The sequence below is a fragment of the Leopardus geoffroyi genome, chromosome A3 (assembly GCF_018350155.1).
Source record: "Leopardus geoffroyi isolate Oge1 chromosome A3, O.geoffroyi_Oge1_pat1.0, whole genome shotgun sequence".
NCBI classification, from domain to species: Eukaryota; Metazoa; Chordata; class Mammalia; order Carnivora; family Felidae; genus Leopardus; species Leopardus geoffroyi.
The window spans coordinates 99,987,852-100,004,063 of record NC_059336.1 but is presented as its reverse complement, the minus strand read 5'-3'; the positions used below and the strand labels follow the sequence as shown (position 1 = coordinate 100,004,063).

Here is a 16,212-nt window from a genome sequence, read left to right as displayed (position 1 = left end):
AATTGGTGTATTTTTTTCTATGCATATCCATTTTCCTCTAACTTGATATTATTGGGTAAATAGTTTTGTATCCCACTGTTTAAAGTGCTGTTGTTTATACATTAATTACCGCTTGAAATCCTTTTATAAACATTTGCCAGGCGAGCTAACTTAATGGAGCATGTAATCTAGTGGAGAATACAAATATTAATCAATTATTTATGGAAATTGTGTGAGTGTGTGTGAGTATGCATTCTAAGAAATGCCAAGAAAGCAAAGTGCCGGGGGGCGCCTGGGTGGCGCAGTCGGTTAGGCGTCCGACTTCAGCCAGGTCACGATCTCGCGGTCCGTGAGTTCGAGCCCCGCGTCAGGCTCTGGGCTGATGGCTCAGAGCCTGGAGCCTGTTTCCGATTCTGTGTCTCCCTCTCTCTCTGCCCCTCCCCCGTTCATGCTCTGTCTCTCTCTGTCCCAGGAATGAATAAACGTTGAAAAAAAATTAAAAAAAAAAAAAAAAAAAAGAAAAAAAAAAAAGAAAGCAAAGTGCCGAAACTGTGATCTCTGTTGAGAAAGGGACTTTTGGGCTGAGAGCCAAAGAGTGTATTTCCCAGGTGAAGTGGAGGGGAAAAGGTGAGCTCTCCTGGCTGAGTGTACAGTGTGTGCAAAGGTCTGGAGGCAGGTGGGAACATGACATTTCGTGTAAGTCTTAAAGACGAGGACAGGATTGCCAGATAACAGACAATAAGGAAAATGGCAGGTGATGAGGCTGGAGTAGAGCCAGATTAGGAGTAAATGATCTGGGAGTTGTCCAGGACGTAAGTCTTTGTGAGACACAAAAGTACATCAGAAAATATTCCAGTTAACTAAGGTTGAAATGTAATCCTACCAAAAAATAACTACAACCACCAGGGGAAATAACACTATAATAGTCTGTTGAGTACAATCTTTAGGTTATATGCCATGTAGTTCTAGTCAGTTGAAAGTCTTCAGAATTTCAAGGAACAGTACGTGGCATAGTTTTCAGGACCAAGTACTTTGTAATTTAAAAACTCTTTAACATGCTTCTCAATGTTTTCCTGTTGTAAGAAATCTCTCTCACACACACTCATTACTGAGGAGAGAATAAGAATCACAGAGAAGTGAGAAATCTTTTACCAAATTATTTCAGAAATGTGACTGTTCTGGCTAAAAGAAGTGAATTGATAAATGAATCTTTTTTTTTTTTTTAAGATTTTTTTAAAAAGTTTTTATTTAAGTAAGTAATCTACCCCTCCCCCCCTCAAAAATAAACATTGTTAAAAAAAAATAAAACTTACTATAGAGCTACAGTAATTAGGACAGTGTGGTACTGGCATAAAGACATATAGATGAGTTGGATAGAATTCAATAGAGTCCAGAAATCAGCCTCTACATTTATGGTCAGCTGATTTCCAATAAGGGTGTGCTAAGACAGAAGTCTTTTCAACAAATAGAATAGTCTGGGAAAACTGTCTAATAAGCATGTGAAGAGATGCTCAACATTATTAGTATTACATACATATCAAAATCACACTGAGATACCACTTCATACCTACCAGGATAGCTATAATAAACAAAGAAAGAAAGAAAAACTGTGTTGGTAAGGATGTGGAGAAATTGGACCCTCATATATTGCTGGTTGGAATGTAAAATGGTGCAGCTGCTATGGAAAACAGTTTGGCAATTCCTCAAAAAGTTGACACAGAGTTAACCATATGACCCAGCCATTCCACTCCTAGATATACACCCTAAAGAACTGAACACAGGGACTCAAACATACTCATATGTTCAAAGCAGTTCACAATAGCCAAAAGGTATAAAAAAACTCCATGTACTCATCAATAGATGGGTGGATAAACAATGGCTTGTATACATAATGGATTATTCAGCTGTAAAAGGGAATCAATTTTTGATACGTGCCACAATGTAGATGAATCTTGAAAGCATTGTGCTAAGTGAAATAAGCCAGACACAAAAGGACAAATATTAAATATTGTAGGATTCTACTTATATGAGATACTGAGAATAGGAAAATTCATAAATAGAAAGTAGATTAGAGGTTCGTGAGGTCTGGGGGTCAGGGGGAGTGGGAAGTTAATGTTTGAGTAGTTTGTGTTTTGGATGATGAAATAGTTCTGGAAATTGACAGTAGTTATGGTGCATGATGTTGTGAATGTACTTAACACCATTAAATTGTCCATTTAAAAAGTTAAAAAAGGGGCGCCTGGGTGGCTCAGTTGGTTAGGTGTCTGACTCTTGATTTCGGCTTGGGTCATGATCTCACAGTTCCTGGGTTGACCCCTGCGTGGGGCTCTGTGTGTGCTAACAGCTCAGAACCTAGAGCCTGCTTCGGATTCTGTGTCTCCTTCTCTTTCTGCCCCTTCCCCGCTCATGCTCTGTCTCTCTCTCTCAAAAATAAACACTAAAAATTTTTTTAAGTTAAAATGGTAAATTTTATATTATATACATTTATAATAAAAAAAAGCTATGTCTGAGTAGGGTAAAACAAAACAAAAAAACAAAACAAAAAAACAAAACAAAACAAAAAAAACCTGGCAAGTACTCAAAAAGGTAAAGGAAGACTGAAGTATTTTAGCAAAGCTCAAAAAAATAAAAAAGGAAACATATTTGGATACATGCTACAAAGTGGATGGCCTGGAGAACATTAAGTCGAATAAGCCAGGCATAAAAGGACAAATGTTTGATGATTCCACTTATATAGACTATTTGGAATAGGCAACTTCAAGGAAATTTGGTGGAAAGTAGATTAGAGTTTACCAGGGGCTGGGGGGGGGGGGGGGAGTGGGATGGAGGGGGTTTATTGCTTAACGGTTATGTAGATTCTGTTTGGGGTGATGAAGTTTTGCAAATAGTGTTGGTGGTGACACAACATTGTGAATGTAATGAGTGCCACTGTGTACATTTACAAATAGTTAAAATGGCAAATTTTTTTAAAAAAAATGTTTAAATACAAAACCACAGATTTTTTAAATGTTTGTTTATTTTATAAGAGAGAGAGGGAGGGAGAGTGTGTGTGTGAGCAGGGGAGGAGCAGAGAGGGAGAGAGAATCCCAAGCAGGCTCTGGCACAGTCAGTCTGGACCTGATGCGGGGTTCAAACCCATGAACCATGAGATCATGACCTGAGCTGAAATCAAGAGTTGATGCTTAACTGACATGAGCCACCCAGGCACCCTTAAAATGGCAAATTTTATATTACATATGTTGTACCATCACAAGTAGAAAAGGGAATGAAGTACTGAGACATGCTACAACATGGATGACCCTTGAAAATCATAGGCTGAAAGAAGTCAATGAAAAAGAACCATGTGGGGGCGCCTGGGTGGCGCAGTCGGTTAAGCGTCCGACTTCAGCCAGGTCACGATCTTGCGGTCCGTGAGTTCGAGCCCCGCATCAGGCTCTGGGCTGATGGCTCAGAGCCTGGAGCCTGTTTCCGATTCTGTGTCTCCCTCTCTCTCTGCCCCTCCCCCGTTCATGTTCTGTCTCTCTCTGTCCCAAAAATAAATAAAACGTTGAAAAAAAAAATTAAAAAAAAAAAAAAAAAAAAAAAAAAAAGAACCATGTGTTGTATGATCCCATTTATTATTTCTTAAAAACTTTATTTAAGTGATCTCTACACCCAACATGGGGCCTGAACTCACGTCCCTGAGATCAGGAGGCACATGATCTTCTGACTGAGCCAGCCCCCGTATGGTCCCATTTAAATGACATGTGCAGGGGTGCCTTGGTGGCTCAGTTAAGCATCGAACTGTTGATCTCGGCTCAGGTCATGATCTCACAGTTTGCAAGTTTGAGCTGTACATTGGGCTCCATGTTGATGGCGTGGAGCCTGCTTGGGATTCTGTTTTTCCTTCTCTCTGCCTCACCGGCTTGTGCTCTCCCTCTCTCTCAATAAACAAGCTTAAAAAAAAAATGACGTGTCCAGAGTAGACAAATCTAGAGACAGAAAATAGATTTGTGGTCGCCTGGGACTGTGGGGGGTGAGGGGAGGAATTAGGGATGTCTTCTAAAGGATTTGCGGTTCCTTTTTGAGGCAGTGAAAATGTCCTAAAATTGACTGTGATGATGGATGCACAAGTTTGAACATACAAAACCCACTGAATTGTATACTTCAAATGGGTAAATCGCATGTTATGTGAATTATAGCTCAATAAAGCTGTTAGACAAGAAATTAATGGTGATGCTAGGTACCATGCAAAATGACAAAAGGCCCCCCTTATATCTTGGCAATTATAAGATAAATGAAAATAAAGATTCCTCTCTTTGGATCTCAGTTATTGATGCTGACTGGTCTCTGTACATTTGAGGCTGAACGTTGGGTTGCATTTTTCCGTCAGGCATGTTTTCATATTCTCCCCTCCCCGGGCCCCACAAAAATGTAGCACAGGGCTTGGTATGAAGATGGGGGCTTGATTCAACAGAAGGACTAAAATACTCAGAAAAGGTCTTGCAACTGCAATTTTATTTTCTTTTGTGAAAATAAACAACTGGAAGTTTAAATTGCTCCAAAAAACCCCATAAAAACAAAAAGAAATACACACAGAAGAAGCATGTGAGGTGATGGGGGGAGGGAGGAGGGAGTTTCGACCTTTGGCAGATTGTGCTAGCACTGACCCAGGGGACAAGAGCCAGGCCTGGGGGCCAGGTCTCGTCTGCCACTCTGGGACCAGGAGAAGAGGTCTGGACTGGTGAGGGGGTGGCACAGAGACTTCTTCACCGAGGAAGTGGCAGGCACCTTGAATCCCTTTAAATGTGGGGGAAGAACCATTTCGGAGGACCTCTCTTCCCACCAAAAGCTGGAGGTTGTTGGGTTAGGGCCCACTGAGGAAAAAGGGATGCTGGTGGAGACAAATCAGGCAAAGGTGGCTTCTCACGTGATGACAGCCTTACCCTGGGCAGAGGACGGAGATGAAGGCAAGAACCCACGGAGCTGAGCAAAGGAGAAAAACTTGGTGAGGGAAAAGAAAATGTCCAGGAGCGCCATCTAGATGAAGAGGCGGCAGGCTAGAGGCCCAGCGATGGCCAACATGCGGACTGGGAAGGGAGGGGGGCACGCGGGAGCGATGAGAACAGGGAGCAGGGCAGAAAGTGAAAGAGGTAGAGAGAAGGGGGTCTTCTGCCCAGGCCCATCCACCCCTGCACATACAGGAAGAATAACACGCTACTTTTCAGTTCTCTTTCTTTTAAAGATTTTTTTTGTTCTGTTTTGTTTTGTTTTTTAAAAAAGCCTTAAGATCAGCTACTGGTTACATCTACAAAACGTAAAGTGCTGTTGTTACCAGTCACTTTACAGAACAGTCCAGAGTGGTCAAATATTGACCAATAAAGTTTCCTTTTTTTTTTTTTTTTTTTTTTTTTCCGTTGTTTCTTCTGAATCATTACTACTCGACGAGTCACTTGACAGCCTGCATAGGTCAGGGGGCAGCTCAGTGGGCAGACTTGGTAACCAAGGAAAGAGGCTGGGCCTGGAGGACCGGGAGGGCCTGATGGGCATGGAGCGTGGTGGGGAAGGAGGGGGGGGATGTCAGCAGAGCTGTGGGCAGGGACCCGAGGGGGAGGGGCCGGGAGAGGAGTGGGGGCTGGCTGCCCATCTGGCCAGAGGAGGTGGCTGTCGCCTTAGCGGACAGGAAGGCGGCCGAGTGTAGAGCCAGCTGGGCCCGGCTCTCTGGCTTGGTGGTGAGGGAGAGGGGCTGGGCTTGCTCCGAGTGGGTTGCAGCAGGGGCAGCAGGCGACGCCAAGGCCGCGGAGGGGGTGGCCGGGGAGTCGAGCATGCTGCCGTGGGAAGAGGCAGGGCTGTCACACGACTTCTCGGGGGGCAGGTACTGAACACATGGCTTCTTGCTCTTGGAGGCCAGAGCACCTACGGGGGAAAAAAGATACACGAAAGGCTGAGCAGCTAGTGGCTGTGGGTGAGGCGGAATACAAGGACACTCAGTGGGAGGGGAGGGAGGGCCTGAAATTACATCTGAGGCTTTCAAGACTAGGAAGCTGCATTCAGGGACACCTAGAGCATGGAGAAGGGGCAACGTCAAAGTGACAAAGACCTATTCAGCATCTGATAGCAGGGAAAACAGCTCGGTCTATCGCACCGTCACCTTCCTTGCCTAAATCTTACCACTGCGGGAGACAGATCTCCATTCAATGTGCCTTAAAATCTCTGCCTTAGGGTGCTATCAGAGAGGGCACAGCACCTGCTAAGCAGGGAGGTATACGGTGGGTTGGGCAGCACGTACACACTTTACTTATGTGTCCTCATACGTAAACGAATGTACAAATTATATAGACGAAAGAAAAGAAAGAGAAAGGGAGAAAGGAGAGTAACAGCATGTTGGTACCAGCTGCTCTACACTTGTCCAGAGGTGTGCACGAGGTGGGGGGCACAAGGTGAGGGGCATGACCTAAATGCCTGTCACCGCATGAGCATCTCCGTGCCAGGTGTGACCGCAGTGTGAAAAGACAGAGCACATCATTTTGGCACAAAGCGGTCCCCATACCAAGCAAACTCGTTCGGGGTTCGACCAACCAAACCTTGCAGGAAACCTGCTTCTATTGGATTCACAAATAGGTGGTGGCATGTTGGTCTCTGCTGCGCCCCCTTCCCGACTGAATTCCAGAGGTCACTTCAAATATCTCCAATTTTTACCTTATACATTTATTTGAGAACCCTCAAATAAGATGCAACTCAACTGAACTGAATGCCTAGGCTTTGAAGTGGGAGAGTGCTGGGATCAAATCCTGCCTCCGCCATTTAACAAGCGGAACGACTGGGAAGATCCAACTTCTCTGAGCCTCTTAATCTGCCATCTCTAAAAAGGGGATAATAATAACACCCACCTGGGTATGCAAGGGGCTCCCAAGAGGCAGAGGCCCTGAAAATGGCAGCTATTATGAAACAGCGCTGTCGCTGCACCCTTCAGAGAGCCAGGAACAACCCACAGGCAGGCGCGACTGTGACGGCGGGAAGAAGAGCCAGCGCCCTCCTTAGGACTCACCCTCTGCCTCTTGGACTTGCTGCTGGGACTGTGTCTGTGACAGCTGCTTTTCTCTCTTCCTCTTCTTTTTCTTACCCTGAAAATTATGGCCAAAGAAAGGGGTAACCAGGGACAGCTCTTTAGGGGGACAGAAGATACTGCCCACACTGCCCTTGACCCTGGGTGAGAAGCTGGGGGTGGAGGGGAGTCACTCAGGTCACACTCTCCACAGAAGCCTCTGAGGAGCCTTCCTGGAAGGTGCCTTCCCTTCCCCATTCGATTCTTCCCCCTCCAACCCAGTGTCCTGGCCTCCTTGGAAGGCCTCACCCTTCAGTGCCCTTGGGCACTGCTCCAGTGTGATTCTCGATCTTTTTTGAGGGGACTCAGGCCCCACTGAAAATCTAAGGCAGCTCTGAGGCCTCTCACCAGAAAGAAAAAAAAAAGCAAATAAGAACAGACATACAAAAATCTGTCTTGTTTCGAAGAGTTATTATTAGAAATGCCAGCTGAGGTGGCTCAGTCGGTTGAGCGTTCAGCTTTGGCTCAGGTCATGATCTCATGGCTCATGGGTTCGAGCCCCACGTCGGGCTTTGGGCTGACAGAGCAGAGCCTGCTTTGGATTCTCTGTCTCCCTCTCTCTCTGCCCCTCCCCTGCTTGCACTCTCTCTTTTAAAAATAAACATTAAAAAAAAAATGCCAGCTGAGGCTCATACATTGTTCTCCAAGCCCCAGGTTCAGAACCCTTGGCTGGTGACACCCTTGCCACCAGAGCCAGAACATAGCTCGCACTGCACCTTGACTTATGGACTCGAAGGCTGAATCCACCTCAAACGAGAGGGTACAGATTTACCTCAGTCCATAGGACGTCAACACCATGTCCTTGTTGACCTCCTGAGAATTAAAATGCCTTCCTTATTTCTAGAGCAGTAGAGCCTTCTCCCTGGCCTTAAGTGTCCTCTATAAATGCAGCCACATCCCCCTCCCCGCTTCCTCTCGCAGATGCTGCCGTCGGGGCCCGAGGGGGCACGTACGTAGTTGTCCCGGGCTGACCAGGTCGGGTAGAGCTGGGAGTGAAGTTGCCGCTCCTTCCGGGCCAGTTCATAGTACTTGGCCTGTTCTTCTCGGGACAAGTTGTGCCACTGCGGAGAGAGGGTCAGAGATGACGGGGAGCAGGAATGCGGGGGTCGCTGACCCGCACAGCCTGGAGGGGAACAGGAGATCCTACCTTTCTTCCCAGGATTTGGTTAATGGCCGCGCTCTCCTTCAGGGTGCACTCGGCCACCACCTTGGCCCTCATCTCCTTCATATATAACATGAAGGCATTAAGAGGCTTCTTCACGTGGGGTTTCTTTTCTTCCTCCTTTTTCACCGTGACTGGTGATTTCCTGGGGAGTCACAAAGCTGTCAGTTAGCAAGAGTCAGTGGTCACCCTGTCACCCGACCCGCAATCCATGCCCCTCACGAGTGCCCGCGGGGAGGAGGGATGACCGGCTGTCATCCATTCAAGTTGCCATGGCTGCTTACAGCCCCCAAGTGTCTTCCACAAGCAGCCCTCAGCCTTGGGATGACCTCAGGCCATAGTCTATGAAAGGCTCCTGAAGAAGGAGCAGAGGAGCTGGTGAGAGCCCCCTGTCACAGGTGATAGAGAGGAAAGGGGGCAGGGCGCTTTGGGCAGAAGCAAGAGGGAGTCTCCGCGCCATGAGGCACGGACTTTGGCTTTCCTGCTGTCTTCATGGCTCAGTGGACACAGCACAGGCCTTGCTGGTAGTCTCAACTCTGCTACCGGTCAGCTATGGACCCGGAGAAAATCCTCCCTTTAGGGTTCATGTTTTCATGCATAAGGGAGAGGGGGAAGGAAGCCAAAAGAATTCTCAGGTCCTCTTTCAGCCTCTAAATCGTGTCTGAAAACTCTCCTCACTGTGAGAAAAGATGTCTGAGAGGATGGGGACACAGAGAGTCAAAGGGAGCAATTCCTAGGAGAAAGGGTATGGCTGAGGGAGGCTGCTGGCTGCCTGCTAAATGCCACCAGGGAGAAAAATAAATGGCATCTGCCGCTCGGAGACTGGCCACCGTCCCATCCAGGCTGCCTGATACTCACGCGCTCACGGCGGGGCTCAGGCTGGGGGGTGCTGGCTCCTGCTTGACAATGGGGGAGACGATGGCGGGGTGGGGAATCCCTGAGGTGGGCAGACCAGGATGGGCCGGAGCCACCATGTGAGGAGAGAACCGACTGGAAACCAGGCTGTGTATCAAGGGGGAAACAAGTGACAACACGAGGGTTCAGGCTGAATGCTTGTCACCTGGCAGAGGACCCGGTGGCTGCCTGCCTTTATGGCAGAGCTGGGTAAATACCTCTGCCATGGCAGACTTTGAGGAATGGAAGCCCATTCACTGACCTCGACAGAACCAGGTTTGGGAAACACCCAACAAACCTCCCCTTCCCACACAAACGCACAGGACTCCTGTATTTTGTACTGGACGCAGGTAGGATGAAAATCCAAAAGAAGGTGTGGCAGGTCAGAGGCCAGTGTCCGCAATGGGGAACCACGCCATATGCCGTGGGTTCCACTTCCTTTGTGACCACAGGTACCATTGTCAGGTAGATCTGGCCCCTGGGACAGGAGCCCCCTTTGCTGTTCCCTCTCCTGACATCACTTCAGGAAACACTAATCATCTCCAGTCTCTGGCTTCAGTGCCACAAAGCCCAGCAGGTGGGGGGACGTGTGGGGATGCTGAGTACTAGGGCTTTGAAATTCTTCCCTTAGAGAGATGGGCAAAGAATGAGCTGAGTCTGTGGTCTCCATTCCGACCATACAGTATGTACGAGGAGGCGCCTCAGCAAAGAGGGGTGGGGAGAAAAGGTGAGCCCGTGCCTCCCAGTTTAGGGCCAAGAGAAAGCTTTTCATGGTCACAAATGACAAGGACACGAGTAGAGGACCGTTCTCTGCAAGGGAACTTCATGCTCACAGCCCCCAGTCCCGGGACTCACCTGGACATTGAGGCGTTCATGGCGAGGGCAGGGTAGGGGTGCCGGAAGCCACCAGGAGGAAGGGAGTACATGGGCTGTCCTTGCCTATAAGGGCCGGGAGCACGGAAATCTGGTCAGCATACTGGTTACAATGGGACTGTTCAGGACAGGGAAGGAGAGGGGGCTGGAAGAAAGGATGAAAGACAGAGGGCAGGAAGTAGGAAGTAAGAGTGGGGAGCTAGCTGCCCGAGGGAGAGCAGGGAGGTCTGAGCCGTGGGCTTTGATGAGAGAGCTCCACTGTGGGAGGTGGGGGTGCTGCACACAGATCCCAGAGCACGCTGGAGGTACAGGAGGCCGAGCACAGCATGAGGAAGGAAGGAGGGTAAGAAAGTCTGCTAGTTTCCTTACTGCGGGACGAGCCAGCCGAGAGGATGAGGGATTTGTCCGACAGCTCCAGGAGACAGTGGGTAATATGGAGACAGCTCAGATGGGTGAGGGGGCCGGGGGATTCCTGCTTCAAAGAGACATGTGTCAGACTGTCCCCTGGCCCTACCAAAGCACCTTAAAATAACACCAAATGGGAAGTCCCTTGCCCCATGTCCCCAAGTGTGCTGGAGCACGGAAGGCCTTTCATTGTCCTTGCCTTCTGTCATCTCTCCAGCTCTGCTGGCCGGTGAGTCAAGGACATATTCAAGGAAGGCAGGACAAACACAGCTTCTCTCTGGCTATATGGATCCCACCTATCAGCAGGAGTAATTTCCAGCTGCTTACATAGGAGTCATCCAAGAAAGGGGCCAGAAATCTTGGACTGAGAGACCCATGTCATTCTCTGGAGTCATCAGCTAACTACCCCTTTAGAAAACCTGCCTCATTCATAGAGAAGTAAACTTTGGATTTCTATTCCACTTTTGTCCTCCTCATTATTTTGTAACTTACAGTAACTTTGATTTCCTTAAAGAGGGGTTCCAAAAATACTTTGAGCCACTGCAACTCTGGGAATTTGATGAAGCTATGTTTCCCTAAGATGGACAGTTCTGGTGAGCAATTCAAAAAAAAGAGAAGAAAAGAAAAGAAAAAAGAAAAGAAAAATCCAGCTCGGCCTTACCGTTTTAAAGCTATACTTAGAAGTCTGGCTAGATTGGTAACTCTGTTTGAAAATGTTCAGTGTAAGGCAAAGGTCTTGGTTTAGGAAGGCACCGCCTCCAGCCGGGCTAGAGTTCAAGGTCAGTGAAAAAGATTCCCACCCACCCCCACTTCCAGCTCATTGCACCCCAAAGTATTAAGAGAGTCTAAATAAAGTAAAGAATCTAAAGTAAAGAATCTATGGCAGAAGAGTGCCATCTCCTTACTGTGGAGCCAGGCCCTGACATTGCCTCATAGAATTTCCTTTAATCCTCACAATGCCTCGATGATGTGGAAGGGACACAGGAGGTGTAGATGAAAACACTGAAAGGGCTAATGTCAGTGGGCAGGGTTATGGGCTCTTGGGAGTTGAAGACATGACCTGAACCCAGGGCTGCCGATTCCAGGATCATTATGTTCCCTGAGAAGACAAGCCTACCCCACCGGAGCTCCCTGCACGGGGGCCAGCCTGGACGGCAGATGACTCACCTGTCTTTGGATCAATCTCTGGGGAGAGATGTGTGGGAGGGGAGCCAGGGGAGAAGTGGTCGTTGCTGTAGGTGATGAGGGGCGTCAACGGGTGCATGTGATGCGGGGGCTGAACAACAGGAACTTTATTAGACTGAAAGAGAGAAAAAGACTAGGCATAGTTACCAAGGAGACGGAGAATACAATCCGCTGTTATTTACTGTGTCCAATATGTGCCAGGTATTTTCCATGCAATAGCCCATCCAGCTCTCAGACAGCCCTGGAAAGAAAGTAGCAGTCTACACAGCAGGGAAAGAACCAACAGAATTAGAGGAGGGATTACACCCACCCTCCCACATACCTACTCTTTAAAACAACATATATTTACTCCGTGTATGCTGTGCAGTACAAAATGCTATATATAGGTGATTGAGTTATCATCTGCGCTCTGTGTAATCTCAGTGAAGTTTAAAAGGTTCAACACACCCTTTCCAAATAAATTTCATAGAAATAGTAGCTCACAAGCTCAAGTCTGAGGCTGGGAAACAGACCAGTGGGGAATTGTCACCATGAGACCTCATGGAACCAGCTGTCATGTTCAGGCTTTACAGACACAATCCAAGAGCACTTAAAACAGGTCTCCCTGTAGCACTTCAAACACAGCTAACCTAATTACCACATTTCCTTGAAAACACCAGCAAATGCAAGAAGTACCATTATTTTACAGAACTGTTAAGAAGGAAAAAAACCACTGGCATGCCACTGACACATCCTGATTTCTGAGATTTAAAGTGGGAAAAACCTGTAAGTCCTAGAATTGGTGAACTGAATTAAATTGTTTTAATCCAATCTGAGTTAACAATCAGGGTTTTATTATAAAAAAAAAAGAGCTACAATTTATTGAGCCCTTCACTACAAGCACAGGGCTAGGCAATACATCTATTCCTTATAACCTAGCAAAGAAGCTGTGATGACCCCATTCGAGGGATGAAGAAACAGCTCAGAAAGATTAAGTGGCTTAGCCATAGCCAAGGACACAGAGCTACTAAACGGCAGAACTGGATTCATGTCAGCCGTTTAGAGCTTTAACAAACCAGAGTGTTTTCTCTGGTCCTACCTGCCTCCCCAAGAGCCCAAACATGTATCTGCCAGAGAGAAAGGACTGACATACATTTTCCTGCATAATAAGGTAAATGAATTACATACAAGTGGAGAAGAGATTTGCTCTGAAAAGAGATCTGCAATATGGAGGATGATCTGGAGGCAGCCCAAGGGCTACGTTTCCAAACTGCTGTCTTTCCATTTGAATTTTTCATTCCATAGACTCTGGGAGCCCTTTTTTTCTTTCTCACAGTGCCCATTTGGTGCTCCTAATGCAAATCTCGATCCGTATGTCTATATATCCGTGTGCTGACAGGTAGTCTTGCTCTATTTTCAGTAGGCTAAGCAGAGAGAAGAGGCAGAATACTGGGGCAAGGTCCCCAACCAGGAGAGTCCAGCTCCCAGACCCGCCTATGCGAGGCAGAGAGTTCAGACTGTTCATAACCCACACCACTAGGTGGCGCTGGCACATGACCAGGTGCTGTGGGTCTGGAACCACTTCCTATCACCTCTCAATCCCAGTGGGCTCAGTTGACTTTTACCTATAAATTCTAAAATCATTTCCTTACTTTTTTTCCTGTTCCCTGACTGGCTTTTGAAGGTATCTCTATGTACACGAACAAATAGCACAAATAAGAGTATAAGAATTATTTTAAGGTCAGATTTCTTGGAACCTAATGTATTTAAATGGTGCATTAGGGTTTCCTGGAAACAGCTTTGTCTAAAGGATGATTTTTGGTATCATAAAAGCAACAGAATGATTACTAAAGTAATAGTAAATGATAAAAGAATCACAGAATGATTACAACTAAAAAAAAATACATAAACGCTATGTTAAAAAAAAAAAAAAAAAAAAAGACAAGAAACACACCAAAATGTAAGCAGTAGGTATGTCTGAGTGGTGGAGTTATGGATGATTTTGCTTTTCTTGTTTCTATTTCTGTATTTTCCAACTGTAATTACTGTCTATATAAAAAAGTACACTTATGATGAATCAAAAAAAAAACCCCCACAAATTGTATTATAAAGCATTTAGAAAACACAACCACACTAGCCTAATCCAGCCCCTATTATCATTTTGGTATATCTCCATTCATTTCTACTTTGTGTACATCTGGTTTTTTATTTACATTAATTTACATCATTTGTACCAATTTTTAAAAAATTTTTTGAATGTTTATTTTTGAGAGAGAGAGAGAGAGATAGAGGGAGGGAGGGAGGGAGGGAGAGAGAGAGAGAGAGAGAGAGAGAGAGAGAGAGAGAACGAGTGGGGGAGAGGCAGAGAGAGAGGGAGACACAGAATCCGAAGCAGGCTCCAGGCTCTGAGCTGTCAGGACAGAGCCTGACGCAGGGCTTGAACTCACAGACTGTGAGATCATGACCTGGCCACCCAGGTGCCCCACCAATTTTTTTTAATTATTGTTTTTTTCAGCTTTTCTGAGGTATAATTGACAAATAAAACTGAAATCTATTTGAAGTGTACAGTATGATTCTTTGATATATGTATTTGTGGCCATCTAAAAATACTTAACAGTACTGTGAAATCCTGACTGCCTATGTACTGGTGAGCCTGACCTCACCAGAAGCTTGCAAACAGCACTGAATAGGTAGGAAAGTACAAAGCAGAGAAATGTGAGTTATATTAAAAAGGTAGGCATCCTCACTTAAATGCTCTGAAAGTTATTACTGGTTCCCATTAGGTGGCATCATTGTCCAGAAAATGGACTGGGAGGTGGTGGGTTCACAGAAAGAGAAAGGAGGGTGAACTTTTCCTTGATCAGTCTGGAAGATGTGGCCTCTGGGCCTGATAATTGAGAATTGCCTCCCCAGGGAAGGTTCTCCTTAGCGGCTACTGTTCCAGTAAAAGTTCCCACTCTTTTCTCCTCTCAGCCGCCCTCAGTGGCAGGATGTCCACAGCACAAACTCAGGCCAAGTGTAGGAATATCAGGAACCACTCTGCACCTCCCAATGGAAAACCTCAGTACAAATAATGCGCACAGGCGAAGCCATGGGGTTCACTTAGCACAGTAGCTGAGTCCAGATTTACCAGAGGAAGAGCATCTCACAGACATTCAGAAGGACCTGAATCCTTCTGCAGTCACGTAGACCCAACCCTTTTCCAGTTCAAGTCCTTCTCGAATGTTTTAATCTGTTTCTAGAGTTGGTCCAAGCTAAAGTTCCTTAAACTCCAGGTCCTTGAGGAAGCAATGCCTTCTCTCCCACCATTAAAGACTTAATTTCAAGTTTAAAGTAAAGCTAACGCCACACAGCTCTAGCACAACCAGAGAGACCATTCCTCTACAAGGCCCCTCTCCTGCAACTGGTCATTGGAGACGTCCACAAAGCCTCCTGGCTCCTATTGTTCATTCACTATTGTCTTTTCTTCCTGATTCTGATTTCAGAGATCAAAAGGATAAGGTTTCTTAGATCAGGCAAAGATGAGTCTTGGCTTTGTGGTACCACCCATAAAGCAGCACAGACTGGCCAACAGACTGCCCAGGAAAGATACTGAGAGTTCCAATAGGTTGCTAACTGTATCTGAGTTTATGTATTTAAAAACTCTATTCTATCTACATCCATTTGTCTGCTTACTGATGAAAACAACCTTCTCTGTGGGGGCTGGAACTGTGTTCAAGAGACTATGCTTAACCACAGGGCTCAGGGGGGTGAGGGGAAAGAAACTGGAATAATTGCTAAAATATCAGCCTATTCACAGCGTTGTAATGCCCGGAGGGAGGAAGAGGGTCTGAAGTGGTCATGAAGGCCAGAAGAGGACTGGTTTCTCCCAACGCAGGGCTATCTGCTGAGAACAGTCAACTGCCAAAGAAAGAGGATTTCCAAGGACTTGCTGGCCCCCGCTACAAAGTTCAACGTTAACTCCAATTCTAACAGTGACAGACAATCAGTTGGGCCAGGGGTCTCTAAATTTTTTTTTGACCACACAACTTAATAAAAAGTGTCAGTTTTACCATGTTTTGTTTGCTTATTTGTTCCTTTGGTTAGTATTTTCAATCTAAGTTTATTGCAGGAATCTTTCAAAGCTACTTGTCCATTTCCTCATGGGTTATTTTACTTAAAACTAGGTAATTTGTGGGGCGCCTGGGTGGCTCAGTTCATTAAGCATCTGACTCTTGATCTCAGCTCAGGTCACGATCTCACAGTTTGTGAGTCGAGCCCCGTGTTGGGCTCTGCTGACAGCACAGAGCCTGCTTGGAATCCTCTCTTCCTCTCTCTCTGCCCCTACCCAACTCGTGCTCTCTCTCTCTCAAAATACATAAATAAACTTAAAAAACAAAACAAAACTCGGCAAATTGAAAATCGATGTAGCTGGGCTCAGGTGAACTGTCATTTGCTGAGAACCAACAAGTAGGTGAAGTTCATGCTATTGATCCCCCCTCACATTCCATACAGTAATGATGAACTTCTTCCTAATGATTTTAGTGACAGTGTTTTTACCTCTGACCTGTACCCCAATGGAACATCCTGTGTGTGCACAACTTTTTGGAGACAACCAACTGGATTCACTGCTCAAGCTTGGAGAGAGAACAACTTTCTTTGCATGTACCCT

The 16,212-nt window shown here is 46.2% G+C and overlaps 1 protein-coding gene across 4 annotated transcripts in view; it reads right to left on the bottom strand.

Annotated features, from left to right (window-relative positions):
* Positions 1–4,457: 4,457 nt before the first annotated feature.
* Positions 4,458–16,212, bottom strand: part of TCF7L1 (transcription factor 7 like 1) — a 160,280-nt gene continuing 148,525 nt past the window's right edge. For 2 of the 4 annotated variants that reach the window (XM_045446675.1, XM_045446678.1), the window contains 8 exons: positions 11,565–11,697; positions 10,362–10,467; positions 9,975–10,058; positions 9,084–9,227; positions 8,211–8,370; positions 8,017–8,124; positions 7,007–7,082; positions 4,458–5,874 (listed from right to left, as the gene is read on the bottom strand). In XM_045446675.1, coding sequence (XP_045302631.1) covers positions 5,441–5,874; positions 7,007–7,082; positions 8,017–8,124; positions 8,211–8,370; positions 9,084–9,227; positions 9,975–10,058; positions 10,362–10,467; positions 11,565–11,697 — 1,245 coding nt within the window. In that variant the 3' untranslated portion in view covers positions 4,458–5,440. The remainder of the gene's footprint in view (positions 5,875–7,006; positions 7,083–8,016; positions 8,125–8,210; positions 8,371–9,083; positions 9,228–9,974; positions 10,059–10,361; positions 10,468–11,564; positions 11,698–16,212) is intronic. The other 2 variants (XM_045446676.1, XM_045446679.1) reach the window with 1 other exon arrangement.